The sequence below is a fragment of the Eleutherodactylus coqui genome, chromosome 9, assembly GCF_035609145.1.
Source record: "Eleutherodactylus coqui strain aEleCoq1 chromosome 9, aEleCoq1.hap1, whole genome shotgun sequence".
Classification (NCBI taxonomy): Eukaryota; Metazoa; Chordata; class Amphibia; order Anura; family Eleutherodactylidae; genus Eleutherodactylus; species Eleutherodactylus coqui.
In genome coordinates this window covers 152414558-152436880 of record NC_089845.1, presented here as the reverse complement: position 1 = coordinate 152436880, position 22323 = coordinate 152414558, and the positions used below count along the sequence as shown (strand labels likewise).

The following is a 22323-nucleotide window of genomic DNA, read 5'->3' as shown; positions in this document are numbered from 1 at the left end:
CATCCAATCAGACATTCGTAAAAAATTTTAAATTTCGTCCAGGCAGGCCCGGATAAGGGTTGAGTCCAGATTCCCTCAAAGCCCAAGTAGTGGCTTTGAGGGCATTCTTTGATCTCGTGCTTGCTGAGCACAAGGGGATCAGGAAATTTCCTAGAAGGGCGAGTAGACTGCATCGATTCATAAGGCTGATGGTGCCCCCCCTGGGATCTGACTATAGTCCTTCAGGCCTTCTGCGATTTTCCCCCATTTGAACCTATTAGAAACCTATCCATCGCCTTGCTGACGTACAAGGTAGCCCACCTTGTGGCAGTTATGTCGGCTATATGCGTGGGTGAAATTCAGGCCCTTTCACAAAGGGCCCCATAAAGGACTATGCACCCTGATGAGATCGTATTCTCCTTAGACCCTTCCCTCCAACCCAAAGTCTTGTCAGACTTCCACGGAGGCCAGCCAATAGTCATTCCAGCCTTTGTCTAAATTTTAAAAACGAAAAGGAGCAGAGGCTCCATAATCTTGACGTTAAAAGAGCTGCATTAGCGTACCTTGAGGCAATGGAAAGTTGCAGAAAGTTTGACAAACTTTCGTTCAATTTCAGGGGCAGGCCAAAGGGAAGGCTACTTCTAGAGATTCAATAGCCAGGTGGCTCAGAAGAGCCATCCAGGAGACTTACAAGGCCAGGGGCATTCCACCCCCAGAAGGTTTGAAAGCCCACTTGACTCGGGTGGTGGCATTTTCCTGGGCAGAAAGAGCGCATGCCTCAATCGAACAGATTTGTTATGCAGCCACGTGGACTTCTAGTCATACGTTTATTAAACCTTATAGGCTGGACATTAAAATCTAGTGAGGATGCAACCTTCGGGAGGAAGGTGCTTCAAGCAGTAATCCCTCCCTAAAAAAAGCCCATGCCAGTTATTTGGTATTCCTCCAGGTGTATGCTGTCATGATGTCGGAGGGAAAATGGGAATTTTTCTTACCGATAATTCCCTTTCTTGAAGGCATCATGACAGCATACGGGCTCCCCCCCCCCCCCCTACCGACACGGTTACCCTTGTTTGTTTAACACATGAGGTAATGTGTATGCTTATGATTTCTTTGTCTAAGGTGTGTGGTGCCAATAAAACACACCTTCTGGTTAAGTATACTGTCACTGTGGCTATTTGGAACGCACTGGTGTTTGGTGGAGGGGCGGTGCCTTTTATGTTCTGCCTCTTCCTGTCCCATCAGGTCAGCAGGTGAGCAACCTCCAGGTGTATGCTGTCATGTTGCCTTCAAGAAAGGGAATTATCGGTAAGAAAAAATTCCCGTTTTCCTTCTATGACAGAATCACCGTCTGGATTGATCAGGGAAATGCGGTGGATATAGTATATCTTGACTTTAGTAAAGCATTTGACAAAGTACCTCATACCATACTTATTGAAAAAAATGACCAAATATGGGATTGACAAGGCAACTGTTAGGTGGATTCACCACTGGCTGAGTGATCGTACTAAAAAACGAATAGATCATAGACTGAACATGAGTCAACAACGTGATGCAGAAGCCAAAAAGGCAAACACAATTAAGAGAAGCATAGAGTCTTGCTCACGTGAGGTAATTATCCCACTCTCCTCTTCCTTAGTCAGACCTCATCTGGAACACTGTGTCCAGTTCTGGGCACCGCACTTTAAAACAGACAGACAAACTGGAGCAAGTTCAGAGAAGAGTTACCAAGATGGTGAGCGATCTGCAAATCATGTCCCATGAGGAATGGTTAAAGGATCTGTGAATGTTTTAGCTTGCAAAAAAGGATGAGAGGAAACTTAATAGCTATCTGCACTGTGACAGCCCTTCAGATGTTTGTAGAGGGGTCAGCCCTACTCTCTTTTGCATAAGGCAAGACCAGAAGCAACGGAATTAAACTGAAACGGAGAAGACACAAGTTAGTTATTAGAAAAAAGCTTTCTGACAGTGAGGGTGATCAATGAGTGGAACAGGTTACCATGGGAGGTGGTGCGTTCTCCTTCAATGGAAGTGTTCAAACAAAGGCTGGACAAAAATCTGTCTGGGATGATTTAGTAAATCCTGCACTGAGCAGGGGGTTGGACCAGATGACCCCGGAGGTCCCTTCCATCTCTACCATCACATTCTATGATTTATTTGCCCATTCTAGGTTATTGCTAAGGGGACAAGAAGGTAAATGGCCCACCAAAGACGGGGCCAAAATAATGTGCGATATGTACAAAGAGATTGGCATCCACAAGCTGCTATGCAAAATATGCATACATAAAATTCTAAAAGAGGAATTGGGGGCGGGGGGGGGGGGGCGTGATTTATGGATGACAGCGGATTAGGGAAGACATCCGTTCCGCTGTGACGACACAGGACATACAGCTAGCTACAGCTTCCATTTCTAAATATTCGAAGAAGCTTTGTAGCTTAGGCGATTACTCGGACTCTGAAAGGGTTCTATATTTTCAGATGTCGATCAATATCTGGACCCCAAGGAGTCCTCTGATGAGGATGATTATAAAAAAAATTCTTTTTAACCAAGACAACCTTTTCAAGCTTATAGAATCAATTAGGACTACCCTCAAGATGGAGGAGCCCAGAAAACCAAGCACTATCCAGGACAAGGTTTTCAGAGGTCTGGGTGGACATACCTTCCCAGTCCACATATTTAAAAAGAGTGGAGCAGACCCGATATGGGATCCTTCACTACTTAAAGGGGTGGTCTCGCGAAACCAAGTGGGGTTATACACTTCCGTATGGCCATATTAATGCACTTTGTAATATACATCGTGCATTAAATATGAGCCATACAGAAGTTCTTCCACTTACCTGCTCCGTTGCTAGCGTCCTCGTCTCCATGGTTCCGTCTAAATTCGCTGGCAGCTTGCTTTTTTAGACGCGCTTGCGCAGTCCGGTCTTCTCCTTTCAGCACGAGCCGCTTCAGTGTGCTCCCCGCTACAGCTCTTCTGCGCATGCGCAGATGAGCTGTCACTGCTCGGGAGCGTGCTGGAGCAGCCATTCTGTACCATCCTCTGTTAGAGGAAGGTGCAGAAACTGGAGCTGCCCAGCGGAGAAGCCCAGCCCAGCAGCCCTGAGAAGCCGCCCAGGTAAGTGATGGGTCGGGGGGTGATCTTCTCTAACAGGTGAAGGTCCCGGGCCACAGCGCTAGGTTCCGGAGCCCAGTGCTAGGTTCCGGAGCCCAGGTGAAGGCCCCGGAACCTAGCGCTGGGCTCCGGGGCCTTCACCTGGGCTCCGGAACCTAGCGCTGGGCTCCGGGGCCTAGCGCTGGGCTCCGGGGCCTTCACCTGGGCTCCGGAACCTAGCGCTGGGCTCCGGGGCCTTCACCTGGGCTCCGGAACCTAGCGCTGGGCTCCGGGGCCTTCGTCTGTTGTCAGGGTCTAGCGCTGGGGAGCCGGGAGCGTAGCGCTGGGGAGCCGGGAGCGTAGCGCTGGGGAGCCGGGGGCTAGCGCCGGTTACCTGCTGCCTGGCGGTGGGTGACTGGTCGGCGGCTGCGGGGCGTCTGGTTGCCATGGAGACACAGCTGGCAGCGTCTCGGGAGCGCGCACGTCGGGCTGCAGCAAGCGACGGGAAAAGAGCCGGCGGCCATCTTGGGGAAACTTTTATAAGTTGCTGAAACGCTGGAACGGTAAGTACGAACCAGCTAGAAAAGTCATTTACAGGGGGGCTTAATAATGTATGCTTAATTAGGGGGACTGGGCAAAAAAAAATTCACTGCTTCCTCGAGACATCTCCTTTAAGGTATTAAAAGATGCTACCTCTTTTCTGAGGAGGTATGCGCAGATTGGGAGCAAATAACCAGGGTTGATGTTCCAGTAGCCAAGGTGGACAAACGGACGACCCTACCATTTGAAGATGCCACCAAGTTGAGGCATCCCATGTAACGAAAAGCAGAAGGCCTTTTGAATAAGACCTGAGAAGCAGCAGCTAGTTTACTTAAACCTGAAGTGGCAGCTGTGTGGCTACAACACTGAATGCATGGTTAGGCCAATTAAAACTTCACATATCTAATTAGACCCTGAGAGAGCAGATTCTGGACCCATTACTAATTTCTTGCCACATGTGTTAGCTGAGATTGTCAAACTGTCAACATATGCTGCAGCATTATCTAATTCCACCAGAAGGGTGCTGTGGCTGAAATCCTGGTCGGAGAATCTGGCTTCCAAAAGCAAGCTATGTTCTCTACCTTTTCATGGGCAATTTTTATTTGGCCATAGATTTGGATAAAATCCTGGGAAAGGCAGTGGATAGGAAAAGAGGGTTTCCAGAGGAGACGCAACAAAGAAGAAAATTCTTTTGGTGCCCCAGCCCAGCATTCACAGTCCTATTAGGGTAAGGGCAAGACAGGCTGTTAGAGCTACCAGAAGTGGGGGCAAAGGGAGGGGATTCCTCTTTAACCCCCATCAAGTGGAATTCTCCAAGCCAAAACCATGACACCATCCCAGTGGGGGTGAGCTTACAGGCCTTTTCAGATCGATGGGTCCCATTCTGCGAGAGCGCCTGGATTCCAAAAGTTTTAGAACCGGGATATCGGATAGAAATTGTATCTCGTCCCAAGCAAAGTTTCCTGACCACCGGGGCTCAAGTCATCAACTACATCTTCTCCAACAAGGGGTTCAGGATCTACTGTGGTTGAAGGCAGTAACTCCAGTTCCCCCAAGCGAAAATACCTACAGGACATTACTCCAGACTATTTCTGATTTTAAAAAAAAAAAAAAACCTTTCAGAAATTCCTGTATGATCATAAACTTAAAACCTCTGAAGGTCTACATAAAGTACAGAAGGTTCAAAATGGAGTTAGTGAGCTCAGCAGTGAAGCTATGAAGCTAATAACGAAGGCAGCCTTCATGGCTTCCATAGATTTAAAAAACGCATATTTTCATGTGTCAAATCCTATGCGCTCTCAAAAATTCCCCAGATTCGCACTACACATGGGGAGAAGAACGAGGCACTTCCAATTTACTTGCCTCCCATTCGGAATATCGTCAGCCCTCCGCATTTTCACCAAGATCATGGCAGAACTGGGAGCCTACCTAAGGCAGAAATCAATCCTGATTGTGCCTCACTAGGATGACCTCCTGGTTGGAGCTCCCTGTTTTCCATTACTAGTTGAATATCTGGCAACAGCTATTCTTCAATATTTGGGGTGGATTATAAACTTGGAAAAGTCAGACACAACCCACAGCCAAAAGATATCTTTTCTGGGCATCCTCCTAGATTCAAAAAGTCAATGCTCTTTTCTCCCTGTGGCAAAGATACAGGGACTGCAGCTCCATATCAGAGCGTTTCTGAGAAACAAAACATGCTCGATTCAGGCAGCCATGTCACTGTTAGGGAAACGAACTTCATGTATCCCGGGGGTAGCATGGGCTCAGTCCCACACAAGGACCCTACAGGGGGTAATGCTCTCGGCCTGGGACAAAAGGCAGTCATTGCTGGACAAAAGGATGCATATAGAAAACAGTGATGGTTACCCCCTTCCTGGTGGCTGTTGACCTCGAACTTATCAAGGGGGGTCCATTGGCTTCAAGATCCAGTTGTATGGATTATGACAGATGCAAGCACTCAGTGCTGGGGTGCTCATGTGGGGTACTTTTTATACCTTCGGGGGTCTTGGCCACCTTAGATCAGCGATCGGTCCTCAAATTACAGAGAACTTTGGGCAATCTGGGAGACTCTCCAGCGATTTAGGAGATATCACATGCAACCAACATCTGAAGGTCTTGTCAGACTACATCACAGCAGTTGCCTACATTCGGCATCAGTGGTGAACAAGATACCTATCCTTACAGGATATCTCTCAAAGAATCTTTCTCTGGGCAGAACAGCAGGTCCTATTGATACCTACAACCCACCTGAAGGGAACCTTAAACCAGAAAGCATATTATCGCAGTCAAACGCTTTGGACCCAGGGGAGTGGTCCCTTTTTTAGCAAGAGGCGTTCAGAACCTTGACGAACAGGTGGGAAATCCGCATAGACGTGTTCGCATAAAGGGAAAATCGTAAGATGGAAAAATTCTTTTCCCTCAGCCTGGGAGATCGCCCAGTAACAATGGATGAGTTTACTCAGGATTGAGGCAGGGGATTGTCCTATGCGTCTCCCCCAATCCCGCAAATCCCAAGGTTCCTCCAGAAGTTCCTTTCCCAGAAATGCACTCTCATACTAGTAGCTACATTTTGCCAAGGAGAAGCTGGTTCAGGCTTCTAAAAACTCTAAGCCTACAGGACCCAGTCCACCTACCCGACGACCAGACCTTCTGACCCAGGGTTCCCTAAACCATTCGGACGTAGAGAACCTCCACCTTGCAGCATGTATATTGAGAAATCCATGCTGCTATGAAGAGGCTTCTCAGAGAAGGGGACACAGACTGTGTTATCTAGCAGAAAAATAACAATATTTATCTAAAGTCTGGAAAGAAAATTCTCATGGGGCAAGGAGAAGAAACTCCCAGTTTCCTCCCCGGATAACCCTACAATACTGAAATTCCTTCAGGAGGGCCTGGACAAGGGCCTCTCCCCAAGTACACTGAGGGTCCACATAGTGGCCCTTAGTGCCTTTTTTGGCACCAGGCTATCCGGAGGAAGATTGATTGCTAGGTTTATGAAAGCAGCAGACAGATTGAAGCCCAAAATTATTAACCTGGTCTCTGATTGGAATCTAAATTGGGTCCTTAGGGCCTTATCTTCGTACCCTTTTGAACCTATAGTCACTCCCTATTATCATTCTGACAATAAAAACTGTTGGTTTTTTTTGTGGCAATCACATAGTAACATAGTATGCTAGGCTGAATAAAGACTATGTCCATCTAGTTCAGCCTGTTTCAACCCCCTTGTTGATCCAGAAGAAGGCAAAAAAAAAAAAAACAAGAGGCAGAAGCCAATTAGCCCGTTCGGCGAGAAGAATAAGCAAGCTTACAGACCTTATCCATTTGCCAGATTTTTTTCAGAATCATTGAAAGTAAGATAATATTGAAATTAGATCCGTGCCTTTATGCCTAAAGTAGTGTCATCCTTTCATAGGTCACAAGACATAATAATTCTCTCATTTTAAAATAATCCTAAGAATTATCAAGAACGAGAATAATTGTCTGGAGAGCAGTTCTGTAATATATTAGCTCCAAAAGCCAGTGGAGGCAGGACGATAACTTCTTTATCCAGTTTTTGGCCCCAATAGGGAGAAAAAGGCAGCAAAGAACTCTGTAGATGGATCCGCCTGGCCATCACAGAGTCCTGTGTGGCAAGAAATAAAATGGCCCCAGCTAGCCTTAAAGCCCACTCCACAAGAGCGGTATCCAATTCTTGGGCTAAACGAACCTCGGCATCAGTAGAACAAATATGTATGGCTGCAGTATGAAAAAGACCCCATACTTTCACCAAACATTACAAAATGGACATTGAGACGAATGAGGATCTGGCCTTTGGCCGTAAAGTCCTCTCAGCCAGAGTCCCACCCTGACAAGAATTTAGTTGGTACATCTCAGGTGGTGCTGTCGTGGAGACGATAGGCAAAAGTTAATTAGACTTACTGGTAATCGGGTGTTCAGGGAGTCTCCATGACAGCACCCATAAATTCTCAAATTATGTCCAGATTGCATAAAAAGGCACCGTGCTCCAAGGGTCCAAAGTAGCACTAATACATGATGGTGCAATGCATAAAGTTTTTATTCCAATGCTACGCGTTTCGGCACTGTAAATTCGTACCTTTTGTCAAGCATACATAATAAATTAATACACATACATGCATATAAATAGAGGAAACTTACATAGCCTCTGTCATGTGGGAGCATTCTGTCGCAATCGACACAGGAGAAGCTCTCCTCCCACAGCTTAGAATGATTATGGGACCTAACTATGGAGCGCAACGTGCTTTCCAATCCTTCATTAAACTTTATGAACACGCTCTTTTGGGACAGAGAACGCTAATACATATACACATACTACGGAGGGAATGGTATTCACGCCAAATAACAATCCTTATCAGAAAATAACTGATATATTCATGTATATTGCTCTATATACCTAAAAACTATAAATTTTATTCAGAGGCAGAAAAGTCTAAGAGTAAGTCAAAAGCCCTTCACAGTTTAGACAAAATTAAAATATAATATTTTATTAATATATTGCTAAAAAATCCACATATAGGGCACAACACCAATTCCTCCGAGTACACACGTTGTTGTTATATCCCAAGAGGATTAGCAATCAGACAAGACAAACCTACATTTTAGAGCTTCACACCAGGAGGATGGCATAGATTTTTTTATTAAAATCTTTTTTCCAGTTCAGGAAGTTAATCATCTCTTTGAAAGAATGAGTGTTAGGTGATTGTAAATAACTTTTGTAAGTTTCTTCCGTACTGTCGTATTCGCATTTAGTATGCCATTTAGAGGGTTTGGTAAGGTCGAGCAAGAGACTGATTGCATGACTGTTCAGGTAGTTACTGATACGTGTAGTGCTCAGAATTTGGAATTTCATATTTTTTCAGCATTTGGGGGAAGGAGAGGAAGGCGTCTCCCCAATACAGGTCTGGGATGGTCATAGTTTCTTTGTGCAGCCAATTGTTTAAAGAAAGGTTGGGTATTAGATTCTTCAAGCTAAGTAGTAGAAGTGGGATTTTTGTTGTCAAATTTGGTTCCAAGTTCGTCTTAGAGCACATTGTGTTCCACCCTTGCAGAGTAGCTCCCACTACTGGAGGGCTCGTGGGAGGGTTTCTAGATCTGCACCGAGTTTGCCAATGGATAAGCTCTCTATAAGAAACATCCATCAGGAATGATTTAATAGAGGCTCAGGTTTTGTTTGAATCCGTGGAGCACTAGTGCCTGTTTTGGTCAATCAAAAAGGCTTTGTGATAATTGCAAAGGTTGGGCAGTCCCATACCTCCAAATTTTAAGGGTTTAGTCAAAATAGAGAAAGCCACTCTGGGTTTCACTCCTTGGCATATTTATTTATTTGGTGGTGGAGTGCTGAGGAAATTGGCTCAGGAATGGTCAAGGGAATAGTTCTAAGGAGGTATAAAATGCAAAGAAGAATAAGCATTTTGTATAATATTCTACCGATCCAGCTAGGTTCAAATTTTAGCCACTCGGTCTAATTCTTTCTGTAACAACATTTTTTCAATGGAGGTAAGTTTACAGCTAGATCATCACTTGTTGAGGGAACTAACCTTATACCTAAATAAGGTAGGGATGTAGGGCACCATTGAAATGGGGAGTTGGTTCATAACGAACTCTCGTCTGATTTTGACAATTGGATTCCCATCATTTATTTGTGACTTGTTAGAGTTTACCTTCTAGTATGAGACCGCTCCAAGCTGCTGCAAAGTGCAAACCACATGGGGTTTCTTGTTCACATGGAACAAGAAATAATTCTGCCCTCCTTTTGTCAGAATTTTAAAAATGACAAAGGATGCCGCCTACATAATCTAGACGTTGGACGTCTCCCAAACTTTTAGGAAGTCAGATAACCTGTTTCTTCAGTTCCAGGGTCAAAATAACTGGAAAGTAGCGTCAAAAATACCATCACTAGATGGATCAAAACAGCAATTCAGGAATATACATTCATGGTATATACATTCAGGAAAATACATTTCACCTCATATATGTATCCTCCACAGCACATCAATCCAGAAACCTATCGGCCCTGGAGGGGATAAGGGCTCACTCTACGAGGGCTCTTGTTTCCTCATGGGCCGAACACAATGAAGCCTCTACAGAGCAGATTTGTAAGGCTGCAATGTGATCTAGCATCCACCCTTTTTGTAAGCACTATTGCTTGGATCTCTATTCTGGTAGGGAGCTGGCCTTTGGGCGGAAGGTCCTCCAGGCCGTAGTCCCCCCTAATGTTACAGTGATACTTTGGTATTGCCTCCATGTGCCGTCAGGATGGACGGAATGGTAAAACTGTAATTCTTACTGTTAATTCCTTTTCCATGAGTCCATCATGACAGCATATACTTGCCCTGCCTTGTAGATGATTGTATATTGTACATGTGACATAACAATGTGGTGGTTTCAGCAGCAATAAAATGATTGTGCCATGTATCCCTTGTGATAATTTTAAGCCACTGGAGAATGGTGGTGGGAGGTGGCCTTTTGAACTCTCCTCTTCCTGACCCAACGAGATCAAGAGGGAAACCTCCATGTGTGCTGTCATGATTGACTCATGGAAAGCGAATTAACGGTAAGAATAATCCCAGTTTTTTTTTTTTTTTAAAGCTTTCTGCTACCTTTTTTATGTATTCTAATAATAAAAAAAGAGTTAATGCTGTAAGCGTGTGATCGCTCATACAGTATAATTTAATACCACAGTATTACGCTATAGAACATTTTGACAGGCAGTCTATTAAGATGTTCTAAGCCATGCGTTGATAGGCATTCATTCATGGTAGCCCTGGGGACCTTCAGAAGGCCTACAGCTGCCTTGGCAAGCAAACTGCATCTAGTGTTCTTATTGTGGGTGGGCTGTTTGGAACCCTCAAACTCCAGGCAATTAACCCCTTGAGTGGCAGGTTTCCTACCACCCTGTCGTGCCCACCAGGGCAGGTTTTTTAAAATGGTCTAATCATTGAATTTCAACTAGTTTTGCAGTTGCGTCTCAAGAGCCATAACTTTTTCATTTTTCCATTGACATGGCCATATGAGGGCTTGTTTTTTGCGGGACAAGTTGTGATTTTTTTAAACAGGGGGGAGGAAAAAAAGAAATGGGGAAAAAAGAAAAAAAGGGGCCATGTCATTAAGGGGTTAAATAATGTATTAACTTCCTTCTCTGGGTCATTACGACGCATGGATACCACATGTGTGATTGTATTTTTGATTTTTTACAAAGTAAAGGGAGACAAGTGTTTTTTTTTTAATTTTTTTAATTTTTTTTATTTTATTTTTTTTTGTCCCTTTAGGGGACTTCCACAGGGACCCATCAGGACCCCTGATCACATTCCGGGGGTCCGATGGTGACAGCCCTTTACATGCTGCAGTGACAACCCTTTACATGCTGCAGTCACATAGACTGCAGCATGTAAAGGGTTAACACAGCAGAGATCGGAGGTTTTCTCTGATCCCTGCTGTAAGAGCTGGTACCTAGCTGTCCTCTGACAGCTAACAACCAGCTCTCCCTGCCACAGAGACCATCGGCTTGCTTCTGACAAGCCGATGGTCTCTATGGCAACCTGTAAACAAAGCAGGAGGTTGCCGACATGTCGGCAATATCTTCTGCTGGTTTTTCAAAGCCCTTGCTTTGTTCTCTGTGGGTCTGTGCAGGCAGAGCACACTGTCACAGCTTGTGGCATTGTGCTCTGCAGCTCCCATAGTGATACATAGCCAGGAAATCTTCCGGGCTATGGTGCTATGAGCAGTGGAGCTCGTCCCCGGAACTTTTCCGGGCGTGCCACTCAAGGGGTTAAATGGTTAACCGCCATGAGTGTCAGCTCTCAGAAACAGCTTGCACCTTCCCTATTTGTGGCAAGAAAGGCTCCCTAACTCACTCCGTACGCCCTCCAGCGTCTGGGATTGTACTTGTACATCCAAAAGCATCAAGGGGTTAAAGACTTTTGGGCAGATTTATGAAAACCGTCTAAGGCCTCCTACACATGACCGGGTCGAATCCGGAATGCAGGATCTGACCCTGTGTCCTGCCGGTGACCCCGCTCACCTGTCCGGATTCTTCTTTTATCTGTACCGCCGAAGCGCCGGCCGTCGCGCCAGTGCGCATGCGCAGTACAGATAAAGCCGTGCCATCACTAGGTGATGACGAGGCTCCCATTACCTTTCTGCAATGATGGTTTCAGAAGGACTGTGGGACGGACTGCTTCCACTGACTTCAATGGAAGCCATCCATACATATCCCGCACAGAAATGAAGTATGCTGCGATTTTATTTTTTTTCTGCCGCGAGAGGAAATTGCAGTTGATTTCCGCTCGTGTGCAGGAAGCAGCGGTTCTTTTTATAGGAGGCTATAGGTGGTATTTGCTGCGGAATCTGGGGGCAGCCACTGGCCCCGGATTGCGCAAATCAAATCCGCCCGTGTGCAGGAGCTCTAAAAGAGAAACTGTCTTTGTTGCCCATAACAACCAATCGCAGATCAGCTTGCCTTTCACTTTTCAAAAACAGCATTTAAAATGAAAGCTGGACCATGTATGTTTACTCTGAACAAAACAAACGGGTTTTTTTTGTTGTTGTTTTGTTTGTTTTTTTTTACAGTTTTCAGAAAGCTTTATTTTTGTACCATTCTTTTTGATTCTCCCTGTATATATAGTAGACAGTCATCCACCATTAAATACAGTCTGCTGGCTCCATGAATGTTGCTATAGACTGATGATGGGGATGTTCCCCATCCTGTTTCCCGTCTGGGTGGAGGTCGTCTCTCACTGGGCTCATAAAGTATAACTAGTATGTAATCTCAGTGATTCCTATTACTTGTGAAGCTATATTTACCACACAAAGCTGCACCTTAATCAAAAACCTTGTCTGTTTTAAGCCTAAGGATATGTTCACACATGGGGGAAATTGGCTGTGTAGTTTCATCTGCAAATCCACACTAGATGGTGTAGATTTTGGTGCGTATCTACTGCAGATTTCACCCTTGCAATTAGGAGTGACGTCCATGGCAGATCCATACCATCTTGTGGAGACAGACTAGGAATTTTCCTGCTGTGGGAAATCTGCTCCGAATTCTTGGTGTGAGCATACTTTAGTAGGAAAGTTCTAAAATTTGTGTGTGTGGTTTCAAAAATTTAACAAAATTCATTTTTAATCCTAACAGAAAATCCCAGTGAGAACTCTAAGGGAAACCTCACGTTATCAGTACATCATAAAATAGAAGATGAGTATATCCCTCAGCACTCTTCAGGAGAAAACCTCATTACCCTTAATGTACAACCAGGATTTCACGGTACAGATCTATCATCTAATCCCAAGGAACCTACTCCAGACCAATCACAGATGGCTACCACAAGTGCGGGTCAGGAAGGGGGAAGAAGGTTTCAATCTGGTGAATCTGGAAACTGTTTAAATAAGAAATTAAATGATGTTGACCATGAGGGACGTTACATAGCAGAGAGGCCACATTCATGTCCAGAATGTAAAAAATGCTTCACCTATAGATTCCTTCTTATTAGACATGAGAAAACTCACACAGCAGAGAAGCCATTTAAATGTTCAGAGTGTGGGAAATGTTTTACCTTTAAATTTTATCTTACTAGACATGAGAGAATTCACACACGGCGGGAATTTTCATGTTCAGAATGTGGGAAACAATTTAAAGACAGCTCAGCTCTGGGTTCACATAGAAGAATTCACACAGGAGATAAGCCATTTAAATGTTCAGCGTGTGGGAAATGTTTCACTTATAAATCACGTCTAAGTAGACATGAGCGAATTCACACTGGGGAAAAGTCATGTTCAGAATGTGGGAAACGCTTTGCAGATAAATGGGGTCTTGGTATACATAAGAGAATTCACACTGGGGAGAAGCCGTATTCCTGTTTAGATTGTGGGAAATTTTTTGCAAATAACTCAGCTTTTAATAAACATAAGAAAATTCATACAGGAGAAAAGCTGTTTTCATGCTCATAATGTGAGTAATGCTTTTCAAGTAAATTAGATTTTAAGCCGTCTTTATGTTCTACATGTGGAAAATGTTGTATAGGAAAATTTAAATTTTGTAACATCAGAGAATTCACTTTAAGAAGAAACCACATTCTCTGGAATATGGGAAATGTTATTACAGCCAAAAAAAAAAAAAGATTTTTATGCCATAGGTTCTTTATAGACATTAAATTGTGTTTATTTTTGGATGCAATTAGCCTGGATCTGCCAGACACCCAAATTTTATTTCCCTTAGGTCAGCTGTAAGCACGATACAAGAAGGAAGTATGGCGGATAAGAAAAAACAGCCTTGTGCTGATTCATCACCATGAACCTTGCTTTTTATTAATTTATTCAGAAGAATCAAGGGTGACAGAAAATATAGGAATTATGTCCAACCGTTAATTCGGTTTCCGCAAATCCATCATTACAATACACGGAGGTTGCCCTCTGACCTCTGTAGAGACAGGCAGGAGAGTTTTACCCTAACCTACCCATCTCCAGTGAATGACTACAATGGATATAGATTTCATCATTTATTAACAGAAATAATCTGTACCACATTACGTCACATATATCATTATTATTAAAACAACTTAAGGGTGGGTAAGTAGAGGTGTCATGATGGACTCGTAGAAGCAAAATTAATGGTAGGACATGATTCCTATATTCCAAATTATCCAGTCATAACAGCACATCTGGAGTTGTCTAGCTGGGGGAGCCAGATATACATAGAGCATGCAACAGAGGTCGCAGCAATATTTGTTTCAAGGGTGTAGGATGTGGTCTCCTAAGATTTTCTTATTAGTGCATCTATCTTCCTTTCCATGAGATCCCTAAGCTTTGAAAAATTCTCAAAGGCTATGGAGGTTTTCTTTACTACCTTTGTCACCTGCACATCAATTTTTGGGATCTCCTCTCCTATCTTGACATCCTTGGGAGAGAAAGAGTCTGTCTCTTTTAAATTCTTGTGAAATAGATAACCTCTTCACTGTCTCACTCCATCCATCCATAATTAATTGTTTTAGTGTTTTGTGTTTCAAAAACCCCATCCTACAGCGGCGTGATCCTAGGCTTCGGCCATTTTGTTCTGTATAGACCTGGATTGTTGTACCTCCTCAACCCTTATCATATCTCTCACTGCTTTGAGCAGTTCCTCTATATCACTTGTAGCAAAATAGTATTTTTTTTGTCCTCCTTCATTATCAGAGGCCCCCTTTCTCTGCTAGTTCTTCATCCAATAGTTCCTACACGGAGTCATCCGAATTGGAGCTAGATACGAGACCCAGGATCTTTTTTGAGGTCTGGACAGACCTGGCTTGTAATCCCCCTTTAACATCTTGATGTCATTTAAGAGGGTAGGTTATTCCTCTAACACTTTTGGTGGTGCACTCTACACTTAGCTCCTTTTTATAAAATTCATCCAATTTTTTTTGTGTATAATGCAAATTTTTTAGCTTTCTTCTTGGTATCAGGCCTAGACCTCCAAGTTTTTTTTTTTTTGTCACCCTGTAAATGACAAGCGTTTGTATTGTCATATATACAATAATGCATTATGAGTGTTAGCCTAGAAGGACCACTTCATGATTTGCTAGGTTTCTGCATCTCCCTCATGGGCATCTATGGCACTTCTGAAAAGAGTTAAGCCTTTACTAGTAAACAGGTGTAGGTTAAGGGAAGTCCATTGCTACTTTACTGATTGTAAGGGTTTTGAATGCTACTTCCGGGAAAGCACGATGTCATCAGAATCCTGCCTATTCCGCCTGGCGTATCTCCATCTGCTACAGCACACACGTATACCCACACCGTTACGTATGCTTGCCCAGCATTTTGTGTGCAGTGAATCCTTTGCAAGAGCGCATTGATTGATCCTGTGCTTGGCTTGGCGTACTTCTGATCACCTCACAGCTCAATGTCTACTTGGAGTCAGAGAAGGCTAAAAGACCCACAGAGGGTTTTAGCTTGAGTAGTCCGGGGAAGAAGGAGAGGCACAGCCCCCAGTCCACCCCATTCACACAAAGGAACTCTCCTGTTAATGTCCAAAGTTGGGACAGGTAGAACACTGGAGGCGGACGGGGGCAAGGTGCTTTAAAACTCTCCATCTTCCTGTCCCTACAGAGGTCAAAGGGCAAGCTCCGAGTGTGCTGTCATCACTGGACAATGTGCAAAGTAAAGATGCCCTATAGAAAGTTTATATTCTTTATGGGATGTTGTGGATGTATGAGTTATCTGAGCTTTGTTCATACAATATAAAGATAAATGTGATGGAACTGAGAGAAAAAAACCAATAAATTTTATCTACAATAACCACAAAAATTCAGTGCTCTGCGGTTTCCTTGTGTGACTCGAATACCTGGTACTGCGTCTTTGCAAAAAAACGTCTAGAAGGTGTTTTACTATAAGCCTCCATCCACACGTGTATTATGTCCAGTTTTCTGTATCAGCTTTTGTAATGGTCCATTTAAATGGGACAAATGGTTGGGTAATGGTTGCTTGAATAATATAATACTTTTCTACCCACTTAATCAGATGATCCACTATGGGCACTGGGATAATCCATTTATATTTCTTCTGCTTTCTCTTGCTGCACCATCTCACAACTGAGCTTAAATTCCCCTTAGAGACATACCTTAGACAGATTTTTGAGGCCCGACTTTCCACCATTGATGCCACTTTTGGTTCAACTGGCCGAGCAGGTGAGGAACTTTGGGGGTAAATCCTTGCTCTATGTAGCTGTAGTACCCAAACTGGCCACAGAGGTGACTAATTGTGCCAGAAATTTGAGCTTTAGTTTTTGGTACTGATGGACGATGTCCATCTTCACACAATATCTCTTTCAGTCATTTTTCAGCTGTGTCTTTCTGTATCATTCAATGCAATGGCTGTTATTGGTTCATCAAGTGCCTAATAGTTGCCCCAGCACTAATGGTGACCCCCAATAGTTGCCCCAGCACTAATGGTGACCCTCCATAGTTGCCCAAGCACTAATGGTGAACTTCAATAGTTGCCCCAGCACTAATGGTGATCCCCAATAATTGTCCCCGCAGTAAGTGACCTCTAATAATTGCCCCTGCAGTAAGTGACCGCCAATAGTTGCCTCGGTAGTAATAGGGACCCCCAATAATTGTACCAGCACTAATAGTAAGCCCCAATAGTTTCCCCACAGTAATAGCGAGCCCCAATAGTTGCCCCACAGTAATAGCAAGCCCCAAAAGTTGCCCCAGGACTAATAGTGACCCCTAATGATTGTCCCCGCAGTAAGTGACCCCCAATAATTGCCCCAGCACTAATAGTGACCCCCCACTAGTTGCCTCAGCAGTAAAAGTGACTCCCAATAATTACCCAGGCAGTTAGTGACCCTCAATATTTGCCCCCGCAGTAATAGTGACCCTGCCCCCCCAATAATTGTTCCAGCACTAAGTAACTCCCAATAGTTGCCACAGCACTAATGGTGATTCACAATAATTGCCACAGCACTAATGGTGATCCCCAATAATTGTCCCCACAGTAAGTGACCTCTAATAATTCCCCTTGCAGTAATAGTGACCCCCAATAGTTGCCTCAGTAGTAATAGGGACCCCAATAATTGTACCAGCACTAATAGTGAGCCCCAATAGTTGCCCCACAGTAATAGCGAGCCCCAATAGTTGTCCCAGGACTAATAGTGACCCCTAATGATTGTCCCCGCAGTAAGTGACCCCCAATAATTGCCCCAGCACTAATAGTGACCCCCCAATAGTTGCCTCAGCAGTAATAGTGACTCCCAATAAAAACCCAGGCAGTTAGTGACCCTCAATATTTGCCCCCGCAGTAATAGTGACCCCCCCCCAATAATTGTCCCAGCAATAAGTAACTCCCAATAGTTTTCCTAGCACTAATAGTGACCCACAGTAGTTGCCTTAGCACTAATGGTGCCCCCCCCCCCAATAGTTGCCTTAGCACTAATGGTGCCCCCCCCCAATAGTTGCCCCAGCACTAATGGTGCCCCCCCCCAATAGTTGCCCCAGCACTAATGGTGGCCCCCCAATAGTTGCCCCAGCACTAATGGTGGCCCCCCCAATAGTTGCCCCAGCACTAATGGTGCCCCCCCCCCAATAGTTGCCCCAGCACTAATGGTGCCCCCCCCCCAATAGTTGCCCCAGCACTAATGGTGGCCCCCCCAATAGTTGCCCCAGCACTAATGGTGGCCCCCCCAATAGTTGCCCCAGCACTAATGGTGGCCCCCCCAATAGTTGCCCCAGCACTAATGGTGGCCCCCCCAATAGTTGCCCCAGCACTAATGGTGACCCCCCCAATAGTTGCCCCAGCACTAATGGTGGCCCCCCCAATAGTTGCCCCAGCACTAATGGTGGCCCCCCCAATAGTTGCCCCAGCACTAATGGTGGCCCCCCCAATAGTTGCCCCAGCACTAATGGTGGCCCCCCCAATAGTTGCCCCAGCACTAATGGTGGCCCCCCCAATAGTTGCCCCAGCACTAATGGTGACCCCCCCAATAGTTGCCCCAGCACTAATGGTGGCCCCCCCAATAGTTGCCCCAGCACTAATGGTGGCCCCCCCAATAGTTGCCCCAGCACTAATGGTGACCCTCAATAGTTGCCCCCGCAGTAAGTGACCTCTAATAATTCCCCCTGCAGTAATAGTGACCCCCAATAGTTGCCTCAGTAGAAATAGGGACCCCCAATAATTGTACCAGCACTAATAGTGAGCCCCAATAGTTGCCAAAGCACTAATAGTGACCCCTAATGATTGTCCCAGCAGTAAGTGACCCCCAATAATTGCCCCAGCACTAATAGTGACCCCCCCCCCCAATAGTTGCCTCAGCAGTAATAGTGACTCCCAATAATTACCCAGGCAGTTAGTGACCCTCAATATTTGCCCCTGCAGTAATAGTGACCCACAATAGTTGCCACAGCAGTAATAGTGACCCCTAATGATTGTCCCCGCAGTAAGTGACCCCCAATAATTGCCCCATCACTAATAGTGACCCCCAATAGTTGCCTCGCAGTAATAGTGAGCCCAAATAGTTGCCCCAGCACTAATAGGGACCCCTAATGATAGTCCCCACAGTAAGTGACCCCCCCCCAATAATTGCCCCAGCACTAATAGTGACCTTCCCCAATAGTTGCCTTAGCAGTAATAGACTCCCAATAATTACCCCCACAGTTAGTGACCCCAAATATTTCCCCCCACAGTAATAGTGATGCCCAATAATTGTCCCAGCAGTAAGTAACTTCCAATAGTTGCACCAGCACTAATAGTGACCCACAATAGTTGCCACAGCAGTAATAGTAACCCCCAATAATTGCCCAAGCACTAATAGTGCCCCCCAATTATTGTCCTCGCAGTAAGTGTACCCCAATAGTTACCCCAGCAATAATAAGTATCTCCAATAGCTGCCCCAGCAGTAATAGTGACACCACCCACCCCCCGACACTGCCCCAAGTAGTAATAGTGACTCCCCCTGACACTGCCCCCAGCTGAGGACGGTCAGCCGGTGGACGCTGATGTCTGGATCAGCTCAGCACAGACTTCTGAGTAAACTGCGCATGCACGAAGAGATGAGTGTTCCTGATAGCCGACAAGAAAAGAAGACCGGACGGAGAATTGTCATATCCAGGGATCACAAAATGGTAAATATAGGGTAGGGCAGTCCTGTAGGTAGGTATATAACTTCTGTATGGTTCATTTACAAAGCACATTGTATATTACAAAGTGCTTTGTAATGGCCATACAGAAGTGCATACATGCACTTGTCACAGCCGGACAACGCTTTTAAGGCTGATTTACACGCAATGATTATCACTCAGAATTCGTACAAACAATAGCATATGAGCAATAATCGTTTCATATAAATGCTGCCATGATTCACTCTTTGGCTGAACGATGATTTAACAGGGACCGCACGCTGTGTTCTGCACAGAAGTCGGAGATAATCTGGGCAAGAAAAAACACATATAGAATAGGAGGAATTGAGCTAAGCAGCAGCAGATGTGCAAAAGACATGGTATACTAATAGATCATAGACTGAACAGAAATCAACAATGTGATGCAGCAGCCAAAAAGGCAAACACAATTCTGGGATGTATTAAGAGAAGCATAGAGTCTAGATCATGTGAGGTCATTATCCCCCTCTACTCTTCCTTGGTCAGACCTCATCTGGAATACTGTCTCCAGTTTTGGGCACCCCACTTTAGAAAAGACATAGACGAACTGGAGCAAGTTCAGAGAAGAGTTACCAAGATGGTGAGCGGTCTGCAAATCATGTCCTATGGAGGAACGGTTAAAGGATCTGGGAATGCTGAGCTTGCAGAAGAGAAGGCTGAGAGGAGATTTAATAGCAGTCTACAAATATCTGCAGGGCTGTCACAGTGCAGAGGGATCAGCCCTATTCTCATTTGCATAGGGAAAGACTAGAAGCAATGGGATGAAACTGAAAGGGAGGAGACACAGATTAGATATTAGACAGTGAGGTTGATCAGTGAGTGGAACAGGTTACCATGGGAGGGGGTGAGTTCTTCTTCAATGGAAGTGTACAAACAAAGGCTGGACAAATATCTGTCTAGGATGATTTAGTGAATCCTGCATTGAGCAGGGGCTTGGACCCGATGACCCCGGAGGTCCCTTCCAACTCGACCATTCTATGATTCTATGATATTGTATTCTTCTGACAGCCCCTGCAAGAACAATGAAGCTGACTGCAGAGCTCAGACCACCTGATGGGTTCTGCAAAGAGCTCCTGAAGACCCTTTTATGCAAAAAGGAAGATGATTAAGTGTTAATGGACATTAGTGTCCATTAACACTTTATGCAAAACGATCGCTGAAACTGTCAATCTTTTGAAAGATTGTCTTTGTGTGAAATTATAAAATTAATTATAGAAGAATATAATTTCTCTCACACTTATTCATTCAAGGCTTACATAGCTGTAGATATGAAAATATACATACAAAATAAAGAACTTCTGGCATCATTAACATAATTATATCCTGCTGCTCTGCATGGCTCCTGATGACCAATCTTAAAGGGGTTGTCCCGCGCCGAAACGGATTATTTTTTTTTTCAATAGCCCCCCCGTTCGGCGCGAGACAAACCCGATGCAGGGATCAAAAAAAAAACCAGATAGTACTTACCCGAATCCCCGCGGTCCGGCGTCTTCATACTTACCTTGTGAAGATGGCCGCCGGGATCTTCACCCTCGGTGGACCGCAGGGCTTCTGTGCGGTCCATTGTCGATTCCAGCCTCCTGATTGGCTGGAATCGGCACACGTGACGGGGCGGAGCTACGAGGAGCCGCTCTCCGGCACGAGCGTCCCCATTCAGCAAAGGAGAAGACCGGACTGCGAAAGCGCGTCTAATCGGGTGATTAGACGCTGAAGATTAGACGGCACCATGGAGACGAGGACGCCAGCAATGGAGCAGGTAAGTGAATAACTTCTGTATGGCTCATAATTAATGCACAATGTACATTACAAAGTGCATAAATATGGCCATACAGAAGTGTATACCCCAACTTTGTTTCGCGGGACAACCCCTTTAACATCTGTGTAGAGAAACGCATAGAGCCAGATGCTAATAGACATTTAGGGACATCTTCAGCATATCAAGCCATTTTGAATCTGGCTGGTGAGGCTACAGGCTGTGTTCCAATTTTATAGCATTGGATATAGAATCAGGGATGTAGTGATACACCATTGGGCTAGAGTTGCCTGGGTCAACAAACTGTTGGGATCATCGAGCATCCTGTTGGCCTCCCTGTCTGCCACCATCCACCTCCATCAGAGATGATGTGTAGACTACAGTTTCTTTGGCATCAGGTGGACTGGGTTTTGAAATCATTGTCCTCACGGCCGGTGATGGGTAAAGCAATGGTGCTGCTTTTGATGCAGGAATGCTGCAGATTTTCCGCTACATGTGCACCTACCCCATAACAGCTTTATAAGGCCTCTTCACATTAGTGAACCTGAACCTCCATCGATGATATACATTCAAATACAGGACAAAATTGCACATTTCATACCACAAAACACACCTAACAGACCTTATTATAGTCCATCGGTCCGCATGGCGCCATTAATTTCAATCTTAAGAAGGATCCATTCAGCCATTGGGTGCCGTTAGCCGGCTGCCATAACAGAACCGGAAAACAGAACGCCTTCAGCGCAGATGTGAACGAACCTTAACTGATGTAAATGGAAACTCACTATCTCTTTTCTTTGGTTCGCATCAGTTAGACCTTCGCCTTAGTTTTGTGTTGAATAGACAAAAGTGATAATAAGGAATAAAAGAATGCTAATTGGCAACCAGATTTAAACAGTCGACAGCGCGTTGTGTCCGAAATTCTCAGGCACCGCTCACATCACACAGCACATGGATATCCCGCCGTGTTCTGTGCGATGGGCGGGGCACACATAATAAAGGACATGCTGCATCTGTGAAAGTAAAAAATCGCTCATGTAAATTAACCCATTGTAGATAAGGAATTATTACAAAGCGCAAGTTCTATGTGTCTCGCAATTGCAGAAAGCTTGTGTTTTTCATGCCCAAGTACATACAACCTTAGGGCCCTTGTATATGGGATGACCTGTTGGGTGCAGATGCCCGACAGCCCATCCCAGCACTACTAAACAGGAATGAGCTTCCCTCAGTAAATGCAGGCGGGGCGGCCGGGGATCATTCTGGCCCTTCCAACGCTGTTCACAATAAACAGGCAGATGAGCCTATTACATGAACCGATCGT

General features: G+C 44.9%; 1 protein-coding gene across 1 annotated transcript; it reads left to right on the top strand.

Moving 5' to 3' along the window:
* The first annotated feature begins 7393 nt into the window (after window positions 1-7393).
* LOC136578714 (oocyte zinc finger protein XlCOF22-like) lies at window positions 7394-13574 on the top strand. Its single transcript, XM_066578892.1, has 2 exons — window positions 7394-7430; window positions 12763-13574. The coding sequence occupies exons 1-2, from the start codon at window positions 7394-7396 to the stop codon at window positions 13572-13574; spliced, it is 849 nt and encodes a 282-aa protein (XP_066434989.1).
* Window positions 13575-22323: the final 8749 nt, after the last annotated feature.

Coding starts and splice junctions, on each gene's coding strand:
- LOC136578714 (XM_066578892.1), top strand. CDS start 7,394: ATGGACATTGAGACGAATGAGGATCTGGCCTTTGGCC. Junction 7,431..12,762: donor TGAGGATCTGGCCTTTGGCC/GTAAAGTCCTCT, acceptor TAATCCTAACAG/AAAATCCCAGTGAGAACTCT.